Genomic DNA, 26473 nt, shown 5'->3' with positions numbered 1-26473 from the left:
TTAGGGTTCCTACCTTAGCACTGAAATTGCCAGAAAAAAAATATGCATCTTCCATAGATAAAAAAAAAAATAGAGCAGAGAACTATTATTATTTGTGTTTTAAATGATTGAATACAAATAATTAAAAGCTCAACCAGGACTAGAATCTGCATTTCTGAACCCTAGTCCAGTTCCATCAAGTCTTATACTTGGTTACTTTAAAAGCAATTATCTTTACACTGCTAGATTTTACAATAAAAGGGATAAAAATAATTTATAATCTAAAAATATACTCTGAAACTTGCTTCAGGCAAGTATAATGCAGAAAAATAGTAATTAAAAACAGTATTACAAATAGAACCAGATTTATTTCTGTGCATGCTTGTATCTGTAGCCACTTGACTGGAAGCTGACCTTCCCTCTGAGGCTGCTTTTTCAGCAGAAGATGGAAATTTGTCCTGTATGCAATTCCATGGTCACATATTGATCTAAGAAACCTGTACTTTCAAAGGTAAGGAATGATTTTTACAGCTAGATGAACCATGTGATCTAGAGTGACATTTTATGGCAAAGGATCTTGAATTACATTTACTTAGTGCTTTAACCAGGCATTGGTAATGAATTGTCCTTTAACTGCAAACTGTCATTCTATTTAAAATAGCTTTGATTAAACTGTAAAGGTGGATGGTGGTGGTAATGTATGTGTCTTCCAAAAAGGCAAATTATAAATTGGCCTTTGGGAAGTTAATCTGTCAAATCTTTATTCAGCTAGGGCTTCTGAGATTCTGCTACGAGTAAGTACATGGATTAGATTTCAGTATATGTATGTAAAACAGCAGTCACAAGAGAAATATTTATTTGTAATCTGTCTTTGGGCTATGTTGTAGATCTGCAATCTGCCTTCTCAATCCTGTCACCCAAGCCGCCTCCTCATCTTCCAGAGATGTTAACATGCGGAGGAAATGAATTAACGAATTACTCAGCCGCTTACAGGCTGAAGGGGGGAGGGCAAGGACGAACACCAGCAGGTACTGCTGCAACAGTTCTCCAGGCAGCTGCGCTCTGTGCAAACACACGTGTCGAAAGATGCCCGTCTTAAAGTAGCACAATTACCAGTAAGCAGTCAGGGCATCCATTCTGCAAATTTTCATTTCTGGATTTTAACCCACATAATTCTCTTTCCTCGTTATCGAAAGCCACGACTTCAAACAGCAATAAGCTCTGTTTATAGAGCTATCCGTTTCCATTCTTGTCTTATCCGCCCGCTTTTCTCACAGCCCCCCTGCCAAGCCTGGAGAAACCGGCGCCTCAGAAACGCCGCCACAAACAAACACAGCGGGCGCGGCGGCCGCCTGGCCAGCACCGCAAGCGGGAGCCACATAGAGGGGCTGTTACCGCCAAACAGCCATATTAAAAATAAATAAATAAATAAATAAAAAACCAAAGAATTAAAGCGGCCGTATATGCTGAGGGAGCTGGGCGGCCCGGCCCTGCCTTTCCCGCCCGGCGGGCCGCCCTCCCTCGGTCGCCATGGCGGCGGCGGGCCTGATGGTGCTGCTCGGGGACGGCTCTGTGGAGGTGCGCTGCGCGGGGGGCGCCCGCCTCGTGCTGTCGCCTTGCGGCTCCGAGTACCTGTACGAGGAGGTGCTGCCCGCCGCCGCACACCCCCTGCAGCCGGCAGAGACCTGCCGCCGCCGGGTCGCCTTCGTCCTCAGCGCCCACAGGGTACGTGGCGGCCGGGGAGAGAGATGGGACGGGCGGAGGAGCGGGGTGGGGGGGCGCCTCCGAGAGGTGCGGGGCATTGCCTCAGCCCTCCTAAGTAAGGGAAGAGGGCTCGGTCTGCTAACGCCTCTAGAAAACCCGTGATAGTACAGTTTGGTTTTGTCTTCTTGTTTAATTAGGAACAAGTTGCACGAGCTCTAGATTTCCGGAACAAGTTTTCCTCTCGGCCATACTTACCTTCACGTCTTATATCCTCAGAAAGAAAGACTGTAAGTTTTATACACAACACTTCTGTAAACTGAGCTGCCCTGGTAGTCTGACAAAGTGGGCTTACAGAATTGTACGCACGTGTGTATGAGTACAGGCCTTGAAGACCAACAGCGTACAGTTTGGTTCATGCATTTCTCAACTCACTTAGAATACTGCCATTTCAAATTACAGTTTTAAATTTTGCTTAGTATTTTATCCTTAGTCCTGCATATCCTTTACAGCTGAACAGTACAGATTCCACCCAGTCTTAGTAAGACTAAAACCCAGATATTTCATGTTCTTTAAAAGACTGATAAATCACCTGGACCGATAAATCACCTGACATTCCATTAGCAGCACACTTTGTGCTAATGTTTATTTGTTAAACAATGACTATCAGTACATACTTACAGCAGTCAGACCTTAACAGTCATATCATGTATGCGCTGTGCATGTACACAGAGCTGATGCTCTGCTGCGTGCAATAGTGGGTAACCTCCCACCTTCTACTGGTTCAGGATCTTCTTCTATAACATGGCTGAGTTTCTAGGCAGTTCCTAACCATACTTTCCACCTGCACTATCTGCTTCAGGATGCTGAGGCATAATTTTCCAACGCCACAGTAAGTGGCTTTTTTTGCTGGGCTCTTTTTCTCTTGGTTTAGCCACAACTGCTTTCCTTAAAGCAAGAATGGTGTTTTTGTAGCTTCTGATGTTGTACTCCCTTTCTGACCAGTAATTTACAATCAGCTTGTTTTTCTGTGCCCTCTGTTCTTCACCAGTGCCCATATTTTCAAGGCCTTTGCTGTTTGCCACACTTAAGCTGTACAGTATAGCAAGAGATACCAGCTATCAAGCTCCAAGTACACACAGCAAGTTCACATAACAAGGTGGTCACGAGCCTAACAAGCCACTCTGGCACCTGGCACGAGTTATCTTAAGGCGCAGTTAGCATAAGGTCTGTGACCTGTTACTAGCAGTGATGATACTATTTTTATAGGGCTGCTACGTACAAAAATGCATCTACAGTTACACTGTATTACTTCACTTATGCTTAAATGCCGTTCACTTAGGCTCTGTTTGGCCATGCTGACCATCTGTATCTCTAGGAAGCTTGACAAGGGGGATCCTGTCAGTTAAGTGGATTGCTTAGAGCTGTACACAGTTTTGAACATGCAGATTAACCATAAATCTATTCAGCAGTAGTTGTATGTTTTGTTGTGTTTGTTTTTGTTGTTGTTGAAGATGATGATGATGTTTGTTTTGTTTTTAATATCTAGTTCATTTCCTAGAAATTTGTAGCATGTGATATATTGCTATCAAAGAGTATGTTTTCAGTCATTACACCAATATCTCATTCCTAGTGGTAATAGGTCAGAGCCCATCCTTCTGGATGTAAAGCTAGGATTGCTTTTCCTCACTTATATCACATTCCATTTATCTCCACTAAATAGTTATCTGCAGCCTTATTGAGCGGTCCCTTGAATTTTTTAGGGTCCTTTTGCAATTCTTTATGGTCAATTTTCATTTTTAGCTAGCCCTAAATACCTTTGGCAGATATTTTCACCTTGCTAATACACTCCTGTTTCATTTTTACTGGACTCTGGGCAGAAGTATGATCCTGGTTTGATTTAAGATCAGTGCTGTGGTTTAACCTGGCAGGCAGCTCAGCACAATACTGCTGTTTGCTCACTGTCCCCGCCCCCAGTGGGATGAGGAAAAGAATCAGGGAGAAAAACAAAGTAAAACCTGTGGTTTGAGGTAAAGACAGCTTAATAGGAAAGAAATGAATGAATGAATACGCAAAATAACTCATGCATAATGCTGTTGCTCAACACCTGCTGACCAATGCCCAGACAGTCCCCAAGCAGTCATGTTGTCCCTGTTCCCCCCGCCCTAGCTGACTCCCCCCTGTCTTATTGTTCAGCATGAAGCCAGAGGATGTGGGTCACCCCTTTGGCTATCCTGGGCCCGCTGTCCTGGCTGTGTCCCCTCCAGCTCCTTGTGTATCCCCAGTCCCCTTGCTGACAGGGCTGCACACGAGGAGCTGAAATATCCTGGGCTCTATGAAAACACCACTCTGCAGCAACTAACACATCGGTGTGCTATCAGCATTATTCTCATCCTAAATCCAAAGCACAGCACCACACCAGCTACAATGAACAAATTAACTCTGTCCCAGCTGAAACAGCAAACAGTCAAGTGGGACAAAGTTGATTAAGCTGAATGAATACTCTTTTGCTAAGAGATTTTTTTCAGACCTTATTTGAAGTGAGTTTGCATTTCTTTGTTCATGTAGGATCCAGTACTTTACCTGGAGTCTCCAAAGGAGAGCAGAGTAAGAATATTTCCTGTGCAGTGATCAGGCATAATGACAATGCAAACAAATATATGTCCTTTTAGGGCAGAACTTTGCAGATGCCTAGAAAAACACTCTCTATCTTGACTTTTTTTTTTCTTTCAGAATGTGATTAATGCATTTTCTAAATTGTATTTAGCTATACCACCTCTTTGGGCAAAGCTATAACCTGGGCATTGAGGTAGATGCAGTGTTTGTTTGGAGCAATTTGTTGAGAATCATAGGCTTCATCGTTACAGAAGAGATAGCACAAGGGTGTACTCTGTGAAAATGTTTCTTATTTATTTTGGACAAAAGTTCTAACTGAAGTAGCAAGCTGCGCTGTGAGAAAGTGCAGCTTACTGGAGTAAGATGAGGCTACTCTTTGGAGAATTCTGAAATCCTATATAAGTGTCTAAAACCATTGTCATATTTCAAATTATCCTTCACAAATACATTCTATCCACATTCCAGCAATAGCTGTGTAACTTTATCTTCAGTACTGTGTGATTAAGTAAGTTTACTGTGCTGCAAATGCTTTCCGTTTTGGTAAGAACAAATACCTTTCAGTTTTGGTAAGAGCATATAAAGGTACATTACATGCCATTTTACAGGCTTAATTTTATAAATAGAAGAATTCAGACTACGTGGCATTTCAGTGTACACAATTTTAATATGGACTTCGCATGAGCTCCACTGATAACAGATATGATCAGCATAATGATCTTGATCATTTCCTGATCTTGAGCTTTCTCCTCAGTGTTTCTTAAAAAGTTTGAAATAGCTGTCAGTGGGCAGTTATGCCTGGTCAGTTGGCCATGCATCTTTCTGGTTTATGAATGGGTATTAAATTATAAGCGTATTGCTAGAAATAATCCTGTTAGAACAGGAAGAAGATGATTTGAATAACAGATATCCTGAGTTCATGGGTACAAATAAATACAGACTAATGTTTCATGCCATACGTCAGCATGCAGAAGACATGAATTATTTCAAAAAATTCACAATCCCAACATTGTAATTTCTGGCAAGCATGTAAATTTTATTTTGAAGCACATTTCAACCCTTTTTCTTGTATTAGATTCTTTTCAGTGATATCTTAGAAGTTAGATGGCCTGACCCTGTTACTGCAGACCTGACGAGATGTATAAAGAATGGAAATGTGAAGATCTCCTCATTGGATGGTTATGCCCACCTCTACCTGTCAGAATTGCAGCAAGAATTTACTGTGGAGTTCTTATGCAAAGTCAGCCAACCATCTGCAGCATATTCACATTCCTCTCAAAAGAACAGCAACTATCAAAATGAAGACCAGTATGGAAAATCAAGTAAAAATTCTCTTCCTGAAATGTTATCAAAACAAACGAGAGTAGAAAATAGAAAGAATGAACATGGCGGTGCTGAGGGAAAATACAGAGAAACAACCAAACCAAAGGACCAAAAAGACAGAGATAGAGTTCCTCTGTTTTGTACAAATTGTTCTTATGAATACGCATGGGTTACACAGTGTTGGTCTGTTTCCTCGTACCCAGAAGAATGGAAATACCCTTTGTCTTTGGCATTAATGTGCTATAACTTACATACAGTTAAGACTGAAATGAAAACATGTGAGGGAAATAACCATACGTCTATAGGAGCAGATGTTTTAATAGACCCTAAAGCGTGTGAAGCAGTATCTCGTTTGCCAGCAGCTTTGCCACTAAGCTGCAGAGCACCACATTTACACAGGTAATTTAAACTTTGTGTCTTAGTTGTTAACATATGTCTACAATTCTGAACTTCAACCTTTAGCAAAACAACTGAAATCTAACTATAAGAAATAAAAGAAAAAATACCATCATACCTTATTTTACTAGCAACTTCTTGAAAACATGGAATTTGTGAAACTAGCATTCTTTATCCTACTGTCAAGGAATAAAAACTAATTAGTCCAGAGGGAAAAAAAAATATTTCTGACATGCTATGTAAATGAAAGAGAGTACTGAAAAAGAACACTGTGCTGGGGTTTGAGTTTCTGTTTTTGTTTCGGTTCTGAATAGATGATACTTCTGAAGTGGGACAGTGACATATATTCTCTGTCGGCCCTGCTAAAAATAGTTGAAAAAATAATTGTAGATTTGAGAAAATAAATTTGGTAACTAGGAACTAGTTAGTAGTTAGGTATCCTAGGAACTAGAGGACATTGGAAATATGTGGCCTATTTTCTTTTGAGTAGTTGTGCATGCATCTGTTTTGGTATAGAAAAATATTTCTGTTTAGGATACAGAAATGATTACCAGCCTAGAAAAAAAAAAAAAAAACACATTCAATCTTACTGAAGCTCTTATTGTATTTTATACAGGTGGAGTTTCTGTGACTTTTTTCTACAAAAGAAGCAAGATTCTGGAAAGTATTCATACCCTCAGCTAATTGAAATTGTATGGTGCGAAGGTATTTTTTATAGGTATGAAGGAAGTCATGCGTTTCACTTTTGGAAGACTTCATTTGTATGGGAATTAAACTTCAAGATAAAATGTCTTACTTTGTCCCTTTCCCATTCCTTTAGACATCGTACACAATTTTTATGGAAGATTCTATTAATTGCTGCCATTTGTTTGTTCTTAGAGCTTGAAGACAGAGCTTAAAATTTGCTTCACATTCTCTAATAGAGTGTAGTTCCAGGTCTGAAAGCAGGTATGCCTGAAACAAAGATTTTGAAACCATATTTAAGACTTTTAAAGAAGTGATCTGATTTCTTAGAGACTTAAATAGACAACTGTAACTTCCACAGACTTCACTGACAACTATAGTGCTTTTTTTTTTTGCCTTTTTTTTTTTTTTTTCAAATTACATCACTTCTGTTGATGCTAAAGATTTCACGTTTTAGAAATGCTTGTCTTGGTGACCTATGTAATTTCCATGTTACAGGCAGCTAAACTCTACTGTGGATTTTCCTGGCAAATCAGCTTGTCTGTATGTTTTTGTTTGTTTTTAAATAAGAATTTTTGTAAAATAGGCTCTTCAAATCTGTTATACAAACTTTGAAAGTGCCACAGTTGCTATCAGCATTCAAAAGTTTTTGGTAAGAATATAATCATTCTTTAAAGCTTTCATCTTTCTGCCATACACTCTGTTTGTGTTTTTTTTTTCTCAGTGGAATTTCTGAATTTTTGTCTCATCTGAACAAAGTTTTTGTCAGTGTTTTCAGTACTATAACTTATTTCTTTGGAAGTATGGTGAGTAGCCATACTTAGTCTTATAAGACCCAGTTTATAACACTTAGTTTTAAAGTCCCATTACTGAAGTTTTGGCATCTGACCACATAGTGCAGAATTGAGTCATTAAATAAGCTTAACACTCCAAGATCACAAGAAAAAGACTGGCAATCTTAATGAAACCAAACCAAACAAACAAACCAAACAACAAAAAAAAAAGAAAAGAAAACCCCAGGTGCAGCGGAAATGAAGTCTGGTTATTTAGGAAGCATTCAGTTCTACAGCTTTTTCTTTTTTTTTTTTTTCTGTGTACACCTGTTAGGACTGGTCCCCTGAGAATAATACCTTTTCCTTCTTGTGCATTGCTATATTTTGTGTTCAGTGGAATGGGCATTGGACATCTTTTGTGAGATACCTACCTTAACACAAAGCTCTCCTTCTGAACATGCTAATCCCGTCCCCACCTCCACCCTGCAAAAATGACTTGGTAATGCTAATCATCAAAAAAATAATTGGTATGCCCTGCTGTTTGTGAAACAGTAGAGTTTTTCTTGTGAGAGTTGTCGAAAATGTTTGTGTTTAGTGCTTTCTTCTGTACTGTCTATTGATACAGTATTTTAAATACTTGTTAAAAGTCTTGTTATTTCTCTTAGATTTATCCATGGCAAAAGAAACATTGCAGAAATTTATCCTGGTGATGAATCATTTTTCAAGTCTGAAGGAGCTTTTTTGGGAAACTACTTCATGCATTATGTAATCCAGAAAGGAACAAACAAGGTAGGAATAAAACTGTTTAAAAATATGTTCAGAATTCCTTCAATTTAGCAGCTGTGTTTTAAGACATTTGGATATGTAGTCTAAAGTCAAGACCCTACATTGTTGTTCAGGTAATTCTACTTTGTTTTCAAGTGATTAGTTTTTTTAGCATGGCTGTTACTCCACTTCTCTTTCTTAACTTTATCCTTTTAAAAAAAAAAAAAGTTTATTGAGTCGTGTGTGCTAATTTCAATGTTTATTTCTTCTGTTCTTAGATTTGGATATTTTTATTTTTAAAGCAGCATAAAGGATCAATGCTGTACCCTTTGAACCTAGCCTCTAACTTGTAGTAAAACTTAATTACTCAGTAATGAACTATACTCCCTGATAAAATAACCTATTGGTCCATGTTGAGTGTATGAAAACTGTGAATGTGCCTTAGACTTAAGGGATGGATGCAACTGCATTTTTTGTTTGTGTGTTTATTTCAACTTTTCAAGGAGATACCTGTCTTCTGGGAGAAATTTAAATGTGGTTAGAGTTGTCTGGGAGGTCAGAAATTTCATCTCTTTCAAGATTATAAATAGTTTTGTCATGCTACAGTACCTATAAATAACTCCTGTTTCTACTGCAGAGAGAAGAAAAGATGTATTCAGTAAACAGTCTTCCTCCTGATGTACCAGGAAGTCCATATTCTATATCCTCCATCATTACTCAGGCAACCAAGTAACTTACTTTTCTCCTTCATTGTTGTTACATTAACTCCTCTAACTGTGAAAGGACAGTAATTAAAATTACATGTGATACTTATTATTAAGTATGAAAATTAAACAAATTTATAATATCACTGGGGACATCTGTAACTTACAGAACAAAGATCACAACTGTGTAGGAGATACTAATGTAAGGACAAAATGCTTAATATTTAATACTTTTTTTCCTCAGAATCCTTCAGTACTGCTACAAGACTAAACTATCATTAATTCATAACTATCATCTCTGCTGCTGGAAGATGGTATGTAGCTGAAGATTTATAAATCTTTCCATGTCACAAAGATGACTGCATGTGCTATAGGGAGTAGGACCAGTTCTAGAGGGAAAAATCATGAGCATATCCTGTATGCAAAGATGAAAAGGTATATAACTGGAACCATCACCACAGACTGTTAAGGTGAATTGGTGAAGCAGAAAGCAATGAATTGCACGATAAAGAGAGATGCTTGTGGTCTAGAAAAACATGAAAATCTGGGAGAGATACAACCAGTTGTGACATTTCCTCTTTTTTTTTTATGTATTTGTTTGTTTCTAGGTGCCTGAGACAGACGGACGGGAAATATTGCCTGTTTTGCTGGATGAAAAGGTTATTCCCAGCATTGGAAGACTTCTTGTATACTCAGACTATAAAGTCCATGCTACTTTTAGGGATGGAATCACCTTGAATATGGTCTGGGATTTCAGCTCTGGCTGTAGAAAGATTCAGGTAACTCATGACTTACAGAAATGACTATTCTTAAAACTCTTCATTAAAAAGTGTTATTAGGAAACTAATGGGGAAAGTAAATCAAGAGTTTTTCTGTCTATAAAATACAAACTGAGCTCTTTTGATAGAGTCATGATTCAATGCAGTTTTCTGCCATGGCTTACTCTCAAGCTGGTGTAATAGACATAGAACTACATAGAACTACATGAAGATAGCACCATGTATTGCGAGTATTTTACCCAGAAACTGAGGAAGAAAAATATTCTAGTGCATAATTCATGCCTAAAAGATAAATAAAACTGTATCCTTTTAAAAAGTCACTCATATCGGTGTAAGATGGGAGTGTTTCTTTGGTGGTGGTGGTGCTGGTGTTATTTCAAAATATCTATAATTGAGCAACTGAGTAGTGAAAAATTGCTCAGGAGTAACCTTGTGGATATGGGATTACATATTTTTTCGATAATTTTTTTGATCTACTTAACATTGAAGTAAAAAGATTGTGTTGACTTTTGCATTACAAAGTGGTGAAAATGGCAATGGTGGTAAAATGGCACTACAGAGAAAATTATGTCAGAATGGAATTTAGAGTTGACTGCTGAGATTTTTGGCTTCCACTCTTTGCTTTTACCCTATGGTGACTAGACACAAAAAGATGTTCCTGAGGATATGTGTACTATAAACAATTAAAGTGTGATACTTTGTTTCTTAAAAGATACTGTAACTTTATGATGTGAGCCAGCTCAAATCTGTACACTCATTAATGATAAAAGTAGGAAGAAGCGAAAGTACTACAGGTTTGGAAACATCCCTACACATTTTTAGAAATAATTTATTCTCAAACAGCACAAAAACTAGTATTGGTCCATGCCAGGTTTTCCTTTTTTTCCCCCCACATTTGTGATAGTAGACTGTAAGAAACTTAGCAAAACACAAACTTTAACTGTTTAAAGTGGAGTGTTCACAGATAATTTAATTATTAAATTAGCAAATGTTATTCACTTGCCTTTTTTTTTTTTCTTTAGACTGCAGCAGAAAATTAATACTAATAATTTTTTTTCCTTCTAAGGTAAATGAAAATGTAGGTTGGTGTAAGCTAACTACTCCTGATGGGATACAGCAGCTAATAAAAATAAGCCATCCTGGAATCTATGAAAGGTATAAGTAATTTAAACAATTTAAAGTTAAATATTAAAGAATTCTAAGCAAACCCTTTTATATGAAGAAATGTTTTTTACTGGAGACACATTGGAGGAAAAAAAAGAAAAGCCCAAACACATAGTGATAAAAAACACATATCTGGCTAAGATTCAGGACCTGTATGACTCAGGATCACTGCATACAGTCATTTCAGTATAATTGTTATGGAAATGCAATGTCTTTTAAAAAAATAAAATCAACCAACCTCAAACTAGAGCTCCAACTTGGCACTTAAATCATTGGGTAAGCAAAAAAATATCTTTGTGCTGTATAAAGCTGGCATCTAGAGCTGAAAAGCACTTTATCCAATTTTTGCTTTATTACAGATATTGACCTCTGCCTACAGATTGCTTTCGCTAATCTGCTTGCTCTAATTGCAGCCTTATTATGCAAATCATCAGAAGCATTTTAGCAAGCAGATATGCACACACAAAAAATAACGTTTGTACAGTATTCATTTCAAATCAGATGGCTTTGTTATAATTTTCTGTGACTGTATAGATTTAAATATGAAGGATATTCTTTTAAAAAACTGTGAATCCAAAAAGGGCAAAGAAACATAGGGAAAAGGCTAGACTTTTAGTCTTTTTTTTTTTTTTTTTCCTGAATCCAGGTTCATTGCTTAATGCCTTTTTTGTTTGTTTGTTTCTATCTTGAATTAACAGTGTATCTCTCATCTAAATAACTTTTTTTTTTCATGTTAACAGATACATCGCAACAGTAATAGAATGGTGCAGAAGTTTGAATGAAAGCAAAGAAATTCCTGGATATACCGCACACTCTGTAACTGAAGAAAATTGGTACTCATTTTTATGCTAAATAATGTTGAAAATAAAACTCAAAAAGACTATAAACTCTGAATTTTATAGACAGCATTTCCTAAGGATCCAAAAAGAAAACTGTAAATCCTTTTATTTTGTGTGACTTCATATTTCTCTGTTGGAACTTAAAATGTACAGTAAGTTGAATTCTAGGTGAAGTTTGTTTCACATTGCTTCTGCCTGCCTTATTTAAAAAATAGAATTATGGTGACCTTGCCAAATATTACCATAAGATTAATGTTATAGAAATAACATCTTGCAAAGTGAAAATGAGAAACTAGACTAGGAAAGGCAACTTTTAACAGAACAGCAAGCTGTCCAAAATAGTACTTTGAACTTTTAAATGACATCTGGATCTGTTATGTATTTGTCCTTCTTAATAAATGCTACTGACCAAAGGTCTAGTGATATTGTATACTTACATAATCAGATATTACAAATGTGATATATGAATCTGATTACAGATTCAGTTATCACATTATAGCAGTTGCAGTAGATGGTGAAACAAAAATTTTATCTATTTTTACTCACATAAATATACAGCAAGGAGACTATTTTTAGAGCTGAGCCTTGATTTTTATAAACAAATGATTGACAAATGCAGCCACTGACTAGTAGTATGAAAAAAAAATGCTTTTTTTCACTTAGAGTTCTCTTTCTAATTTTCTGTATTTCTGAGAACTGAAATTAAAATGGTGTACAAAAGTACGGTTGAGAAACTTTTTAGATACTATGATAAAAATCATTATTTTCTTGGACAGGTCTGCTGATGCTGAGCTTGAAAAAATACAGAGATTTAACTGTATCCTTTTGAAAGCCGTGAAGATTTTCACTTTGATATTCAGTTGTTCATCTGTATTCATCTGTATCGTTCATCATGTATTCAGACCTGCATTTTCCGAACATAAGAAGCTCTCTATTCTGTTCTCACCTGCTTTTCACTGTTTTACCTGCTTCTTAAAAGCACCTTTTTAAGTCACTTACAGTTTTCTCATTAATCTTGTTCAATTCCTTTACAACAGCACTGGAAATAAAAACAAAAGCAGAGTACAAAACAAAAATAAAATCATTAACAAAGTAGGGAATTCCTGTAATGGTTATTGCATTTCACTATTCATTACATATAATATATACATTATGAATAGATTATATATTCGTTTCACTAAAACCATCTGCTAATCTGTTCTTGAAAGAGGGATGGTACAATTGCCTTTTGGCATGTTGTTGCAATAAGATACTGTCTTGTTTATTACCTACCTCAGGACTGTCCAACCAGCCCAGAAAGTATGCAGTGCTCTATTTTCTTAAAGGCAGTGTAAACCTGTCTTTATGCTAGCTTTTAATTTTATTAGGATGAAAAAACATACATGCTATGAAACTTTGCAGCGTAACATCAGTTTTCTTTAAATTAACTATTGGGCAAATAGAAGCCTTAGTTAAAGACATTTTCTAGAAACATTAGCATTTTCTAGTTTTATGTAATCACTGTGGTATGAAATGTGAGCCTCTGTAATGCACAATAATGATTACGATGTGGCAAAGTGTTTTTCTCATTATTAGGAGGGAGGCTTTGAATTTTTCTTGACAAACTCATGCTAGATTTATTGGATAATAGCAATTTTCCAGAAAGGACATCTGCTGCAAAAACCAATCCACCTACAATTGCCATTGGAAAAACAGAAAATAGGAGTGATACTGAAGAACTCAATGAAGGGTGCATCCTGAAGGCTTTGGAAAAAACCTCTAAAATAATTCAAGATATTGAATCTCTGCTTGCTGCTTCTGGGAAGTGAAGATCTGTAATACGTTGTATCCTCCTAGGAGCTGTCCCAGCTACCTCTGAAGAGGCTTTGAAGTGTAAGAGGGATGAAGGATGAGACGGCAGCAGTTAAATGCCTTGCCAGACCAGCAACATGTGTAATTTGTTATTGTAATACCGCAATTGTATAATGTGGATAGGCAAAAATTAGGGGCCAAACAGTGGGGCACCGCTGGATAAATATCAGGAAGCTGTCCTGACAGTGCTACATCTGAGCGTATCAGTGTCTGTTTGAGTTGTGTAGCTTTGTAGAGGTTTCTGTGACCAACCTGATTGAAACTTGTCGGGGTAACATGGGGGAGGCGTTTTAACGGTAAAAACATGCTTTTGTCCAGAAACTTACACCAGTAGTTAAGTTTTAAAGTCACCCCAACGACTCCATATTGGATAAAGTTGCCCAGACGATTTATACCTATTGTTTTCTAATAAAAGGCGTGTTTTTAGTCAGTAGCATTGTGAGATTTTTTTTTCGTTGTTTTATGCATGGTCAGTGACTAGCCTTTCGGCGTTGGGTTTTTGTTTGGTTGTTATTTTGTTGTTGTTTTTGTTGTTGTTTTACTCAATCTCGTCAAGAATACACAAAAAACCCGTCGGTAGCGCTCCGGGCTTCTCCACAGCCCCAGTTCCCGCTCTCCTCACCCCAGCGCGGGGCCCGCCGAGGATGTGGAGAAGGAAGAGGAAGAGAAGAAGAAAGAGAAAAAGGAGGAGGAGACGGAGACGGGCGGGGACCTCCCTCATCCGCGCTCCCAGCCTGCTCCGCGCTCGCGCATGCCCGCGGGCCCGGCGGCGGCAGGGCACCCGCCTCCGCTACTCCTCATGGGGTGGAGGCGGGACGGGGCGCAGGGGGCGGCCGGCGGCGGCCGCTCCTTAGGTGGGCGCCGGGGCCGGCGGGAGGCTCGGGCTGTGCCTCGCCGCACCGAGGCGGGTTCGGGGGTCCCGGTGAGCCGAGGGGCCCCGCAGGCAGGTGTCGGCATTTCGGAGGGGCGTACTCGGAGGGGGCTGCGGTGACGGCGGCCGGCGTGGAGTTCCCGTGTGGTGACTGGCGGGGAGCGCTGCGGGCGTCTCGTCAGGTGTAACCGTCGGAAAAGGGAGCGGGGTGCCGCCCGGCTCTCCCACGTTAGCTTCCGTAACGCTCCTAATTGCGTTTTTTTGTTTTGTTTTGTTTTGTTTTCTCCTTAAAGGTGACTACATTTGTGTTCCTTGATGACCGAGGAGAGGTCTGCGGGGCAGCCTTGGCTGTTCTGCCTTGAAACAAAGAGTACCCCCACCTCCAGGCAGAAATTGTTGCTGATCCCCCTAATTTTACATGTCTGCCTGCCGCATGCTCGTCTTTCCTTCATCCCCCAGTTCAGTTACACAGAAGGGCTGTATTTTAATCCTAAATTGGATTAGTTGTTTACGATCCAAATGGTATAGTAGTAATTAGGGTAATAAATAAACCTTAATTAATTTATTTTTTTTTTGATGTAGGATGACAAATGATATTTTCCTCCACTGGCTAGCACTGCAGTTTGTTTCCAGATGCTGCATACTTTTAGGATATTCCTTTCAACACTTTCTTTCCCCTCAAATTCATCTCAGTTCCAAAGTGCTGCTGAAGGAGTAGGGCTGCATTTTGGTAGCTTGGAAGGGCTGTTTTTGAACACTTTGACTTATGGTCCCTGAAAGAAACAATTTAATTAAAAAGTGCAGATTTCTCATTTTGTGTTTGCTTGCTTGCTCGCTTGCTCGCTTGTTTGTTTGTTTCCTCCTTTGTTTCTTTGTGGTTTTAATTCAGTTCGTTCCTCAGTATCGTGGTAGAATTCTGCAGATGTCTTGTGAGCTTTTGTCTGCTTTCCTCTTTGACCTCCTTCAACCCTCTGAGCCCCATAATGCATTATAATTATCAGACCCAAAATATTTGCATTATTAGTACTTCTGAGATCATTTTGCGCTCATATCTGCTTTTCCAGGAGGTAACACATTAACAGTTTGAGCATATGTTTTAAAGGATAATGATATTTTATGAAGTTTTTCATATAGATTAATATCCACTTTTAAATAATATTCTTGAGGAGATTATGGAATTCTAAGGGATCAATGTGATCTTTTGACTTCTTGCATAAAACAGACAATAGATTTTTAGACATTCAATTCCTATTTATATTCGTGTATTTTGCTAAATTGTAGCAAAAATTTTGGAGAGCAATAATATTTCTAAATGCTACTTTTAGCCATTGGATTTTTATTTTGCACTTACACCAGGAGATTGAAGACATCTTAGTGTCAGGTGTTTCCCCAAATGCATATTTGCAGCTTTAATATGAATATCTTCTTGCGTCAGTAATTTACAAAGACAACTATGCATTTGATGAAATTATCTTTTCAAATTTACGTAAAATAAATTAAATATGTCTTCAAAACTTAATTTGTGGAGCATAGACAGAGATCATACCGAATGCTTTATCCCATATAAAAATGTCATGAGCAATGACAGCTCTAAACAGCGGTACTGTATCAACTGTCATGTGCATGTGTTTTATGTAGACCCACCCTAAATCTTCAGTATGTTAGCTGGACTGACCACGCATAGACTTTATTTAATTTATTGATTTCTTTGATTTATTTAGGGACAGAAGAAACTTCATTTCGTCTTCCCTGCACTGGACTGGACTGGATTCAGCAAGCGGAGACGCTCAACTCTAAGGCATAGACCACATTTTCTACTGGAATAAAGCAACTGCAATGGGAAAAAATGTATTCTCCTAGTCCCATGGTGAGTTTGGCTCTGAATATCAATGTGTTGTTTAAAGATATGTTGCTACATCAGTTCTCACCAGATTGTATTCTAACACAGATTTTATGATAATTTTAAATAAAATCCAATCTGTCATGGTGGCTATGTAAAAGAAGCATTTTTTTGAGGATATTGTGATTTGTTCCTTGAAAAATAGTTTATTCAGAAATATGGAGTATATCACTCCTCAAAAAATGGCAGTTCCAGTGTTTCAGGAAGTACTTTGTATATTTATTCAGAAGAGGCACAGTCATGGTTAACAGGCTCTAAACTTGACCCACTTCTTTTCATGTGTATTGAAAGACCATGTATTATTCATGCTTTCTTTTCTTTTTTTAACCTTTTCCAAATAAATGCTTCAGTGATTTTTTTTCTGTAAAGATTAACACCAGTAGTCATGTCTTGTGGATAATTCTACAATAGATAGGCATGTAAATAAGCCAGAAAAAAAAAACATTTTATATTTTCTGGGGCTTATGATTAATAATTATTAAAATCCTAAAATACTGTCTATCTGTTGTTAGAAGCGTTCATTTCAAAAGAAGGTCTGATACATTCTGAAAAAGCATATTTAGAATAAAAATTTACCTGGTATAACTACTAGGAAAGGAATTATCAAGATTTAGTGTATTGCAAAGAAATAGCAGTGTCTTAGGATGCAGGCTTTGAAACTGTGCTCTGTCACAGAACCACAGAGCGGTTTGGGTTGGAAAGGACCTTAAAGATCACCCAGTTCCAACCTCCCTGCCACGTGCAGGGACACCTCCCACCAGACCAGGTTGCTCAAAGCACCATCCAGCCTGGCCTTGTGCACTTCCAGGGATGGGGCTTCACAGAAGTACATAACATCATAATAGTTGGAGTTAGAATTAATACTGTGCTTTAAAGTCTGCTTTACAGTGCCTGTTTAACAACACAAAGCTAGGGAATACATCGATTATATGTGGATATTTCTTTTATTTTTTTTTTAGTGTTATCATTACAACGAGTACTCTCTCTTTATAACCCAGGTATCTTGTAGTTGCTTCTTTGGTGAGGAGGGCCTTTTGGACCTCGGATTCTATTTGAAATTTCTTTTGAGGTGTCAACCAGTTTTTTTAAGGTCAGGGTAATTATTCCCAGAAATAATCTTGTGCAAGAGGGTTTCATAACAATTACATAAGCATAAATATTGTTTAAGGACTTTTTAAGTGATTATTAATACTTATAGCAATGCCTTTATTTTCAAATTACAGTGGTCAACTTTTGAAAAGTAAAATGACTAGGATTAGTTCTTTTATAAGTTCTGCAGAAAGAGCTGTTCTGAAGGTAATGTGACAAATAGTAGAGGAGTCCTAGAAGTAACGGTAGAGTTTGCTGCTGGAGTGCTATGGAGGTGTAGGAAGAACATACATAGTTTCACTCTGTAAGAAGTTGGTTTTGGTTACCTCTGCTTGATTGAAGGGTGTTGTCTTTGTGTTTGTCGTCAAAGGTGAGGATATTACAGTGTTTCTCTTATTAATGCTTATTTTAATTGCGAATCTTATTTACCCTGGAATAAACAAGGAGTAGCTCAGAGAGGGGTACCATGGCAATAATAAATATATTTACAAACTATGAAAAATATTGAAAATAGAATTATAGATTAGATTTTTTTTTTAACTGTTCTGGTATATAAAGATTTGAGATTTTTTGAGCGTCAGTCCGAGGAATCCTTAAAACTGATTTTTTTCTTCCTTTTGTTATAGTGGAATGGATTTAATTTGATGAATATCATGAATTTAAGGCCAGGAGGAATCTTGAAATATATTCAGTGTCTTATCATAGACACAACTCGAGTTATTTTGTGAAACTGCATTTCAAAAAGTGGAGTTAGAGCTTTCTGTGTTACAAAGGTGTGTGTGCTGATTGGAACGGGACAAGCATTTTAATTCAGAGTTGTCACCTAAATGAACTTGACTAAAATCAAAGCTTCTGTAGGAATATTAAATACAAATATTGTTTTCTTATGCTTATTTGTAGCTGTGATGACAAATGCTTTGTGGTAATGATTTTTTGCTTCAATACTTTGTTGTTTCTGACGTTTGCAGAACAACTGAAGACGCGTGGGACAATGCACAGTGTATATCCTGATGACATTTTGTGTGCTGTGACATGGTCTTTGCCATGGCGTCTGAGACTGAAAAGGCCCATGCTCTCCTCCAAACTTTCAGCACAGCTTCAGTTATTTCTAGTCTAGGTTTGGGAATATTCTGCTTTGTTGCAGACAGGCTTCTGCAGTTTTCCTTCATTCAGCAAAACGACTGGCTCCGAGCCTTCTCTGATAATGCAGTGCATGGTATACTGGGAATGTGGTCCTGGGCGATAGTGATCGGACTCCGGAAGAAAAGCGACTTCACAGAAGTCACCCTGGCTGGCTTCCTTGCCTCTGTCATCGACGTGGACCACTTCTTCCTTGCTGGCTCCCTGTCATTAAAGGTAAGTGAATAGATTGGTGGCAGCTCATTTTTATTGTTCGTCTACCATATCCTAAACAACAACAAAAATTAAACGATACTTTAATTAGATGCATTTTAAAAAGATATATGGGAATTCATATTTTTATACAATTGTTATGATTTTAAAATGAAGAAATACCACATCCCCTGTTAAGTTCTACCCCTTACAAGGCTCTGAAAAAAAGAGTTCTGAAAGCCTCTTTCCATGGTATCCTATGGTTATCCAAATATGGTTGTTTGGTTATCCAAATTAACATTTAAGTGCTGCCACGCACACTTTGTGTATAAAGTGGATTATTCCATTTCTGTTTAAGGTAAGGAGTAGAAATCTGGAAAACAGATCATCCAGCTGATGTTTTGTTTCATTCAACCAGTCATACTGAGCAGTAGGAGGTTTGTTTTCGGTTGATTCTATAAACATTTCTCCCGCAAACCAGCAATATGTGTATAGCCTGTTCACCTTTAAAAAAACAATCTGAGATTGACCTTAAGTATAGTTGGTTGTAAAAGAAAATCAAGCAAGTGTCAAACTTCTTAATAAAAGGAAAAAAGTGAATTGGCTCCTGCTAAGGAATATATGTGATCATCCTCCATTTGCAGAACTGCCTGTTAGGACACAGTTTATCAGCAGAACGAGTTTACCAGCTTGTGGCACTCCTTCTCAGGGGTTCTCCCGTGTTTTCGGTGTGTCCTGTTCCCACTCCCCTATTGACACACGTGCATATATCCTTGTGTGCTCCAGCCACCTGTTCTCAGCTTTCCCTGAAACAACAGTCTGTTCTGTATGCTCTCCAAAACATTTGCTCTGCCCACAAGCTCTGGCTGTACCAGCTCATGGTCCCCACCCCTAGAGCCATGCCACTCTGCTTGTAACCAGGAATTGCTACGGTGTTGCTAGCATATGTATGCATATGTGCTACTTTGTACAGAAGGGGAAACTTTTATTTATTCAACCAGAGCATAAGTTGTTCAGCGGCCAGTCTTGTCTTCTTTCTTCTCCTCCTGCTTGCTCAGAGTAGTGTTGAACTGCTCACATGGATGACAGAGGACATAATTCTTAGGACACAGAGGCAGGAGAGGAAGGAGAGGTGGGAAGGAAATTGCTGTTCTTTGCAATCCTTTATTTAAAGAACAACAATCCAAAATGTTTTACCTTTTTTAAAAAAATATGTAAGAGAGATATATATGTAAGAAACATTATTGTTTATAGTTGAGATTAAAAAATCAGACTTCCAGTGGGAAAACAGTTTTTTTTTATTTGTGTACAGTATCGGTATTTATTGTAAATAAAAGATGTTTTTTCCTATTGGTAAGTTTGATGGACCTTCTAATATGATCAGTTTTGTTCCTCTTTGACAAAGAGGACATTTTCACAGCATCATGGGATGGCTGAGGTTGGAAGGTGCCTCTGGAAGCCACCTGGTCTGATCCCTGCTCAGGCAGGGACACCACCAGCAGGGTGCCCAGGTCCACATCCAGGTGAATTTTCACCTGGATCTTCTTCAGAAGATCTCCAAGGAAGGAAACTCCACAACCTCTCTGGGCAACCTGTGCCCAGGGTTCGTCACCCGCACAGCACGGAGGTGCTTCCTGACGTTCAGAGGGAACCTCCTGTGCTCCGCTTTGTGCCTGTTGCCTCTGTTTTTGTTGTCGTGGTGCTGAGCCCACTGAAAGAGGCTGGCTCTGTCCTCTCTGCACCCTTCCTTCAGATATTTTTAGACCTTGAGTGAGATCTGCCCCCTTCGGCCATTTCTCCTCCAGGCAGAACAGTCTCAGCTCTCTCAGCCTTTCCTCCAACGGTAGCTCCTTCAGCCCCTTAGTTATCGTAGTGGCCCTTCATCGGATAGAGTTTTCCGTAGCTCCACCTCTCCCGTGTGCTGGGGCGCCGAGAACTGGGCACAGTACTCCGGAGATGGCCTTACCAGTGCTGCGGAGAGGGGGAGAATCGCCTCCCTCCGCCTGCTGGCCGCGCTCCTCAGTGCAGCCCAGGACACCCAGGGCCTTCTCTGCGGCATGGGCACACTGCTGGCTGCTGTTCAGCTCGCTTCCACAAGGACACCCGGGGCCTTCTCTGCAAAGCTGCTTTCTGCACCGTTGGTCCCCAGCATGTACTGGTGCCTGGGGTGGTTCTTCCCTAGGTACCTCCTGGTTCTCCCCTCTTATGTACTTTCTGCATGTGGCAATGCCATAAAATTAGAAAACTAGATAAAGAAAAGCAAAGTTTGTTTAATGAGTCATGTAATACTGACACCTTAGTACAACATGTAAACCTAATTATTCTCACATTTATTCCTTATTTTAAAATCAGTAAGCACAAGTAATGAATGACTAAAAAGTTATAAAAAATATTAAAATGTTCTTGCTACTTTTTCTGGTACTTACCACGGGTATTTTTTCTTGATAATGACGACTAGATGGCGCTCTTCATCAGTGCTAGTTCAGAAAATCGGGCATTGTATGGTAGGACTGGGAGGTGACCTGCCTCCTTACTGCCTCCAGTGAGGCAAGGTTAAATATGCTTACACTTTCCATGATGGAGAATGTTTGTGTAGCCTGCCCCTTGTCTCCCAAACAAAGTTAATTATTGGAATTATATCAGTCAATTTCTTCCTGTGTTTTTTCGGTTTCCAAGCAGTTATATATATATATTTTTTTTCTAGTATTGAACCTAAATTAATGATGTTGACAGTTAGATTTCGTTTTCTTTAATGCCTGTCTGGAAAAGATGTCTGGTTGCTGTGCTCTCTCCATTTTTTAAATTTTTTTATTTTTTGACAAATTAGGAATACAAGCGCAGCATACAGAAGAGTAGCCCTTGAGTAGCCACACATACATTGCTGAAATAAGGAGAAGGCAAGATGCCCAAAGGCCCTGTCAAAGTCCCTTGCCTACCTAACTCCACTCTCCTCCATATGTTAATTGGGTTAATAAAGGATATTTAGCTGTAAACTGTGTCCTGTGTAGGTTTCTAAATCAGGGATGTAGATCTGTAACAGTGTTATTTTCGCAACTTGAATAGACATTATGCTTTACAATAAGTCTCTTAACTAAGTAACTCACTGAGTAAAGGCTGAAGAGCCTGGATTTGTGATTTCTAAACATCCTGCCATTTTTCTGGTCTCCTCTGGATTGCCTTTTGCTTAAATTGTCTTTGAAGGGCCCTGTCGCAAACCACATACAGTATTTTAGCAAAAATACCCTAAATTTGAGCTAAGTTCTTAGTTTAATTCTTTTTTGCTAACAAATGCATACAAGAATTTTGTCTTTTTTAAAACAGCATAAAAATCCTGCTATGTATTTTGTCTTCTTGCAGTGCCAGCAGTCTTTTTAGTTTGTGATCTAACCTAATCCCCATAAACTTTTCTGCTGTGTTGTTGCCTGGCTAGATAGACCAGATTTTAATGTGTGATTTTTCTTTCCTCAGCTTAATATGATGCGACTTTTGGTTTCATGTCGTAATTTCAAACTGTTGCCTGTATGATTTATTACTTACTACCTTTTACTGCTAATTTGTTAGTCCCAGTCTCATTCTCCCTTACCAGATTGCAGGACTGAGAGTAACTGTTTTACAAGACTACACTGTTTGTTGCTTATGCAACACATTACTGAGAAACTAATAAATTAAGAAATCTAATTAACTAACCACTCCACTGTTACTAATTTATAACAGTAGTACTGTTTACATTGCTGTACACAATTAATTATCATGCTCTTAATCACAACTATTAAATCTGATGATAGGTTACTTTATTGAAGTAGCTCTTCAGTGCAGCACAAGGCAGTATTGCCATCTACTGCAGGTTGCTACCTACAGACTCCTCCTCTTGTTCCTGCTGACACTGCTCATTGCTTAGACTATTTGGCTAGTGGGCTGCTTTTCCCAATTTCATCATTATTTTTTCTGGAGTATTCAGGGTAAATAGTCACCTGCGGTACTTATGTTTACTCTGACAAATACTTGTGTACCGAGCAGCATGTGATCTAACCTTTTGCCCACATTATTTTTGGCAATAAATATGAAGTCTACAAAGAATTTTCTGGTTAGAATTTGTACCTCTGTGTATTCCAGATAGTTTATATAGTTGCACACGAATGTATAAAGTCTAAGAACCAGTGCTCAGTCTCACTGACTAGCTCTAAATGAGGAAGTTACTGCAGCCTGCCATTGCATTCAGCTTTGCTGATAAACTAGAGTGGTGTGATGGGTTGAAGGTGGTACAGGCGTGACTTCCATGACAAGAGTCCCCCAGGCCTGTGGTCCAAACACTCATGTTGCAGAACAAAAAAGTGGAAATTGCTAGCTTGCTACTTAAGATTTACCAGCTTGTGAAAGTGTAGAGAATGCTACTGATGGCAAACAAGATTGTACCAGCAAACATACATAACAGAGCTGTTAAATGTGCCACTGCTGACCTAACCTGGGCTGCACAGGAGCATTTCTGGAATTGGAGGATAAGCTTTTCACAGACAGTGAATTTAAGATTGAATTTACAGATGTAGACTAAGCCTCAAAACTAAGGATGTACTTTTCATGGGGTGGATGGATGTTGTAAGGCAGGAAAGGAATATACTTTTTTTTTTTTTTTTTAAGATCTCATCATGATTTCTAAAGGGCGAGTAATTTGACTGGTAGGAGAAAGAACATAATAGCTTATATTGCCAAACAGAACTGCATCTCCCTCTCTTGGGCTTGGCAACTTAAGGATGTAAATGTTGATCCAGTTACAGACTGTAAAAGAGAAAACAGACTATCCTCTCAGAACTTGGGCCACAGCATTTTGGAAGCCTGATGACAGTACTGCAATTACAAAAATATATATATTTTAGCTTCTTGCTGACAGTAACACAAATCTGATTGTCTTTGTAAGGTAGGTGATAGAAAATCTTTTGATGGTGAAATTGTTTACTTTAATCCCTGAACAATCTGCTTGTATGAAACAGATTTGCTGAAAATGTACCCATTGCAGCAACTTAAAGGAGTTGGGTCTATACCTTTAAAAGTTGTTGAGATTTTTTGTTGTTTTTGTTGTTTTTACTTGTGAGCTCTTTAGTCCTGTCACCTAAACAGGACTAAGCTTAGTCACTACCTTGTGAGAGTCACTACCTTGTAAGAGTGTCACAAACAAGCATGTGGGAAGCTAATAGAGCAAAGCTTAGGCAAGTGAAATATATGTAACTTTGGTATTTTTTGCCCAATTGGAAATTTCTGGCATGACAGTATTTAATAGAGAACAATACAACTTCACAGGTATTAACTAAAGTATAATTTTTGAGAGTAAATGCCAATAAAACACATTAAATGTTCCAAGCGTATCGTATGGTTGGTGTCCTTTTCATTGTTGTGAAATTAAATATATATAATCAGTGCAGCATACTGTGCAGATTCCTGTTTGCCGTGTGAGTAGATGACGAACAGCATACCTCATCCCTCTCCCTTCCTCTCCTGCTGCTAGTACTGCTCAGTAGGATGCGTGATTCATATCATAAAATAGAGAAAAACCTGTCCCAGCACCCTCAGCCCTGCTACTGACAGGACAGTACACAGCTCTGACACATCTGGCTGTTCGTATTGTTGGCTTTGAATAGCCACGGTGGAAAAGAATGGTATGTTTTTCTTTGAGCTTCCTCTTAGCCCATTGGCAATACTCCTGTAATCATCCATGAAACCTTTTTTTGCTTGTCATGATTTCTAGCCATTGCCAATTATATTTTTCTTTTCTGCAGGCTGCTCTCAATCTTCCCCAGAGACCACTTCTCCACTGTTCTACTGTGATTCCTGTTGTGGCTCTGACATTAAAGTTTATTATGCACCTTTTCAGGCTTAAAGACTCATGGTGCTTTCTTCCTTGGATGTTGTTCATATCCTGGACTTCTCATCATGTTCGTGATGGGATTCGCCATGGCCTCTGGATCTGCCCGTTCGGAAAAACTCCTCCTTTGCCATATTGGCTGTATGTGGCAATAACAGCATCTTTACCTCATCTATGTTCATTTATTATGTATTTGACAGGCACTAGAGAATTAATGTCTATAAAACACGGAATTCACATTGATGTATAAGGATGACAGGTCTGAAGTTTTTCGTATTAGCAGTTGAAATGAGCTGTGTTCGTCACTGATAAGGTTTCCTTATGTTCCCTGTTAATTCCAAGTTAGGCGTTTGAAGCCTGTGGAGCCAGTTACAGCTCCTGTGTCAATTCATGGTGGTCACAGAAACCTATTCCATAAATGGTAATAATTTCATATTTATACATTCCCCTTGAAAACTATGTGGTCATTATCATTCATGTATAGCTAACTAATTTGTGAAACACTTAGTCTCTCTGTAGTACCTGTGTTACATTTTGGTGTCATCGTGCCATTCATCTGATCACCATTCACTCTGGATTTGAACTCTGGCTACGTTTCACCTAGATAGCATTCATATAGCACTTTAAAAACATGAAGTACTATATAGATGCTAAGTATTATAACCTAGTAGTGTGTGCCACTTCTGAAAAACATCAGTTAGCCTCTTGAAGTGATTTATTTGTTTTTCTGCTGGACTCTCATATTGAATTGTTTTTTTAAAAAATGCTTTTTTTTTCATTTCAAAAAGTGAAGCTGTGAATCTGCACCTCGTTCAACACGAATTGCCATAATACAGTGTTTACACTAAATTCTGTTCTTCTGTAGTTGCTTGGTACTCAGTTTGCAGACAATTAGACAATGGAAAGAAGACAGTTTGATTACAATATTATGTGTGTCAACAAAACGCTTGATTTAAAATACAATAATTATGAGTATTTAATTTGGAACTAAGGAATTCTAGTAAATATTTAAGGACTGTTTAAAGGCAAACTTGTTTATTACAATAAAGTGTAAGCTTTACAGAAGATTCTGGAAGGTATAAGAAAATAAAAATTGCTTAAAATGTGAGTTTGATCTTACTACTGTACATACATAGCATTCTTCCTGAAGTGCAACATCATCCTTACTGCAAAATAAAATGCATTATTATTACACTGAAATAGAAATTTCAGAAAAAAAGAAAAAGTCTCAGAAAAAGTCACAAAGTAAAAGTTTAGCTCTTGTCTAGTTTACGGTGTACAACCTCAGCAAGTTTGCTGATGACACCAAGCTGTGTGGTGCGGCTGACAAGCTGGAGGGAAGGGATGCCATCCAGAGGGACCTGCCCAGGCCTGAGAGGTGGGGCTGTGCAAACCTCATGAAGTTCAACAAGGCCAAGTGCAAGGTCCTGCACCTGGGCTGGGGCAATCCCAAGCACCAATACAGGCTGGGTGGAGAATGCATTGAAAGCAGCTCTGAGGAGAAGGACCTGGGGGTGTTGGTTGAAGAAAAGCTCAGCACGAGCTGGCAATGTGCGCTTGCAGCCCAGAAAGCCACCCCTGTCCTGGACGGCATCAAGAGCAGTAAGGATAGAAGGTTGAGCAAGGTGATGCACCATCTCTTTGTTCTCATGAGACCCCACCTGGAGTCCTGTGTTCAGCTCTGGGGCCCCCAGCACAAGAAGGACATGGACCTGCTGGAGCGAGTCCAGAGGGCCACAAGGACGATCAGGGGGCTGGAGCACCTCTCTTGTGAGGACAGGCTGAGGGGGGGTTGCTTTTGGTTTTGTTTCATTGAGCTCCATTGTCTACTGAGGAGATGGGGCATTAATTTCCTC

General features: G+C 38.7%; 2 protein-coding genes across 10 annotated transcripts; both read left to right on the top strand.

The window, feature by feature from the left end:
- Nucleotides 1-1107: 1107 nt before the first annotated feature.
- Nucleotides 1108-14002, top strand: CZH5orf34 (chromosome Z C5orf34 homolog). 2 transcript variants are annotated; one of them, XM_040542088.1, is made up of 12 exons: nt 1108-1704; nt 1881-1970; nt 5369-6015; nt 6629-6730; nt 8135-8258; nt 8872-8963; nt 9183-9252; nt 9547-9717; nt 10784-10872; nt 11622-11714; nt 12497-12537; nt 13335-14002. In XM_040542088.1, exons 1-12 carry the CDS (start codon nt 1510-1512, stop codon nt 13526-13528), a joined length of 1908 nt encoding a protein of 635 aa, XP_040398022.1. In that variant the 5' UTR covers nt 1108-1509; the 3' UTR covers nt 13529-14002. The 2 variants fall into 2 exon arrangements, with proteins under 2 accessions (XP_040398022.1, XP_040398023.1); XM_040542089.1 differs by lacking the exon at nt 6629-6730.
- Nucleotides 14003-14311: 309 nt separating this feature from the next.
- On the top strand, nt 14312-25725 carry TMEM267 (transmembrane protein 267). Of its 8 annotated transcripts, XM_040542099.1 has the most exons (5): nt 14441-14680; nt 16164-16309; nt 17566-17735; nt 18400-18787; nt 24532-25725. In XM_040542099.1, exons 4-5 carry the CDS (start codon nt 18464-18466, stop codon nt 24865-24867), a joined length of 660 nt encoding a protein of 219 aa, XP_040398033.1. In that variant the 5' UTR covers nt 14441-14680; nt 16164-16309; nt 17566-17735; nt 18400-18463; the 3' UTR covers nt 24868-25725. The 8 variants fall into 8 exon arrangements, 7 of the variants coding, with proteins under 7 accessions (XP_040398036.1, XP_040398035.1, XP_040398033.1 ...); XM_040542102.1 differs by lacking the exons at nt 14441-14680; nt 17566-17735 and adding an exon at nt 14312-14425; XM_040542101.1 differs by lacking the exon at nt 17566-17735 and having other exon boundaries at nt 14404-14680.
- Nucleotides 25726-26473: the final 748 nt, after the last annotated feature.

Source organism: Cygnus olor, chromosome Z, assembly GCF_009769625.2.
Source record: "Cygnus olor isolate bCygOlo1 chromosome Z, bCygOlo1.pri.v2, whole genome shotgun sequence".
In the NCBI taxonomy this organism is placed as follows: Eukaryota; Metazoa; Chordata; class Aves; order Anseriformes; family Anatidae; genus Cygnus; species Cygnus olor.
Note: the sequence above shows the minus strand (reverse complement) of the source record. Positions and strands in the feature narration are given on the sequence as shown.

What these genes read in the sequence shown, in the direction of transcription:
- TMEM267 (XM_040542102.1), top strand. Translation starts at nt 18,464, where the DNA reads ATGGTCTTTGCCATGGCGTCTGAGACTGAAAAGGCCCATGCTCTCCTC. An exon ending in CTGGCTCCCTGTCATTAAAG is followed by an intron (nt 18,788 to 24,531) that starts GTAAGTGAATAG and finishes TCTTTTCTGCAG; the next exon opens with GCTGCTCTCAATCTTCCCCA.
- CZH5orf34 (XM_040542088.1), top strand. Translation starts at nt 1,510, where the DNA reads ATGGCGGCGGCGGGCCTGATGGTGCTGCTCGGGGACGGCTCTGTGGAG. An exon ending in ATCTCTGCTGCTGGAAGATG is followed by an intron (nt 9,253 to 9,546) that starts GTATGTAGCTGA and finishes GTTTGTTTCTAG; the next exon opens with GTGCCTGAGACAGACGGACG. An exon ending in AAAAATACAGAGATTTAACT is followed by an intron (nt 12,538 to 13,334) that starts GTATCCTTTTGA and finishes AACTCATGCTAG; the next exon opens with ATTTATTGGATAATAGCAAT.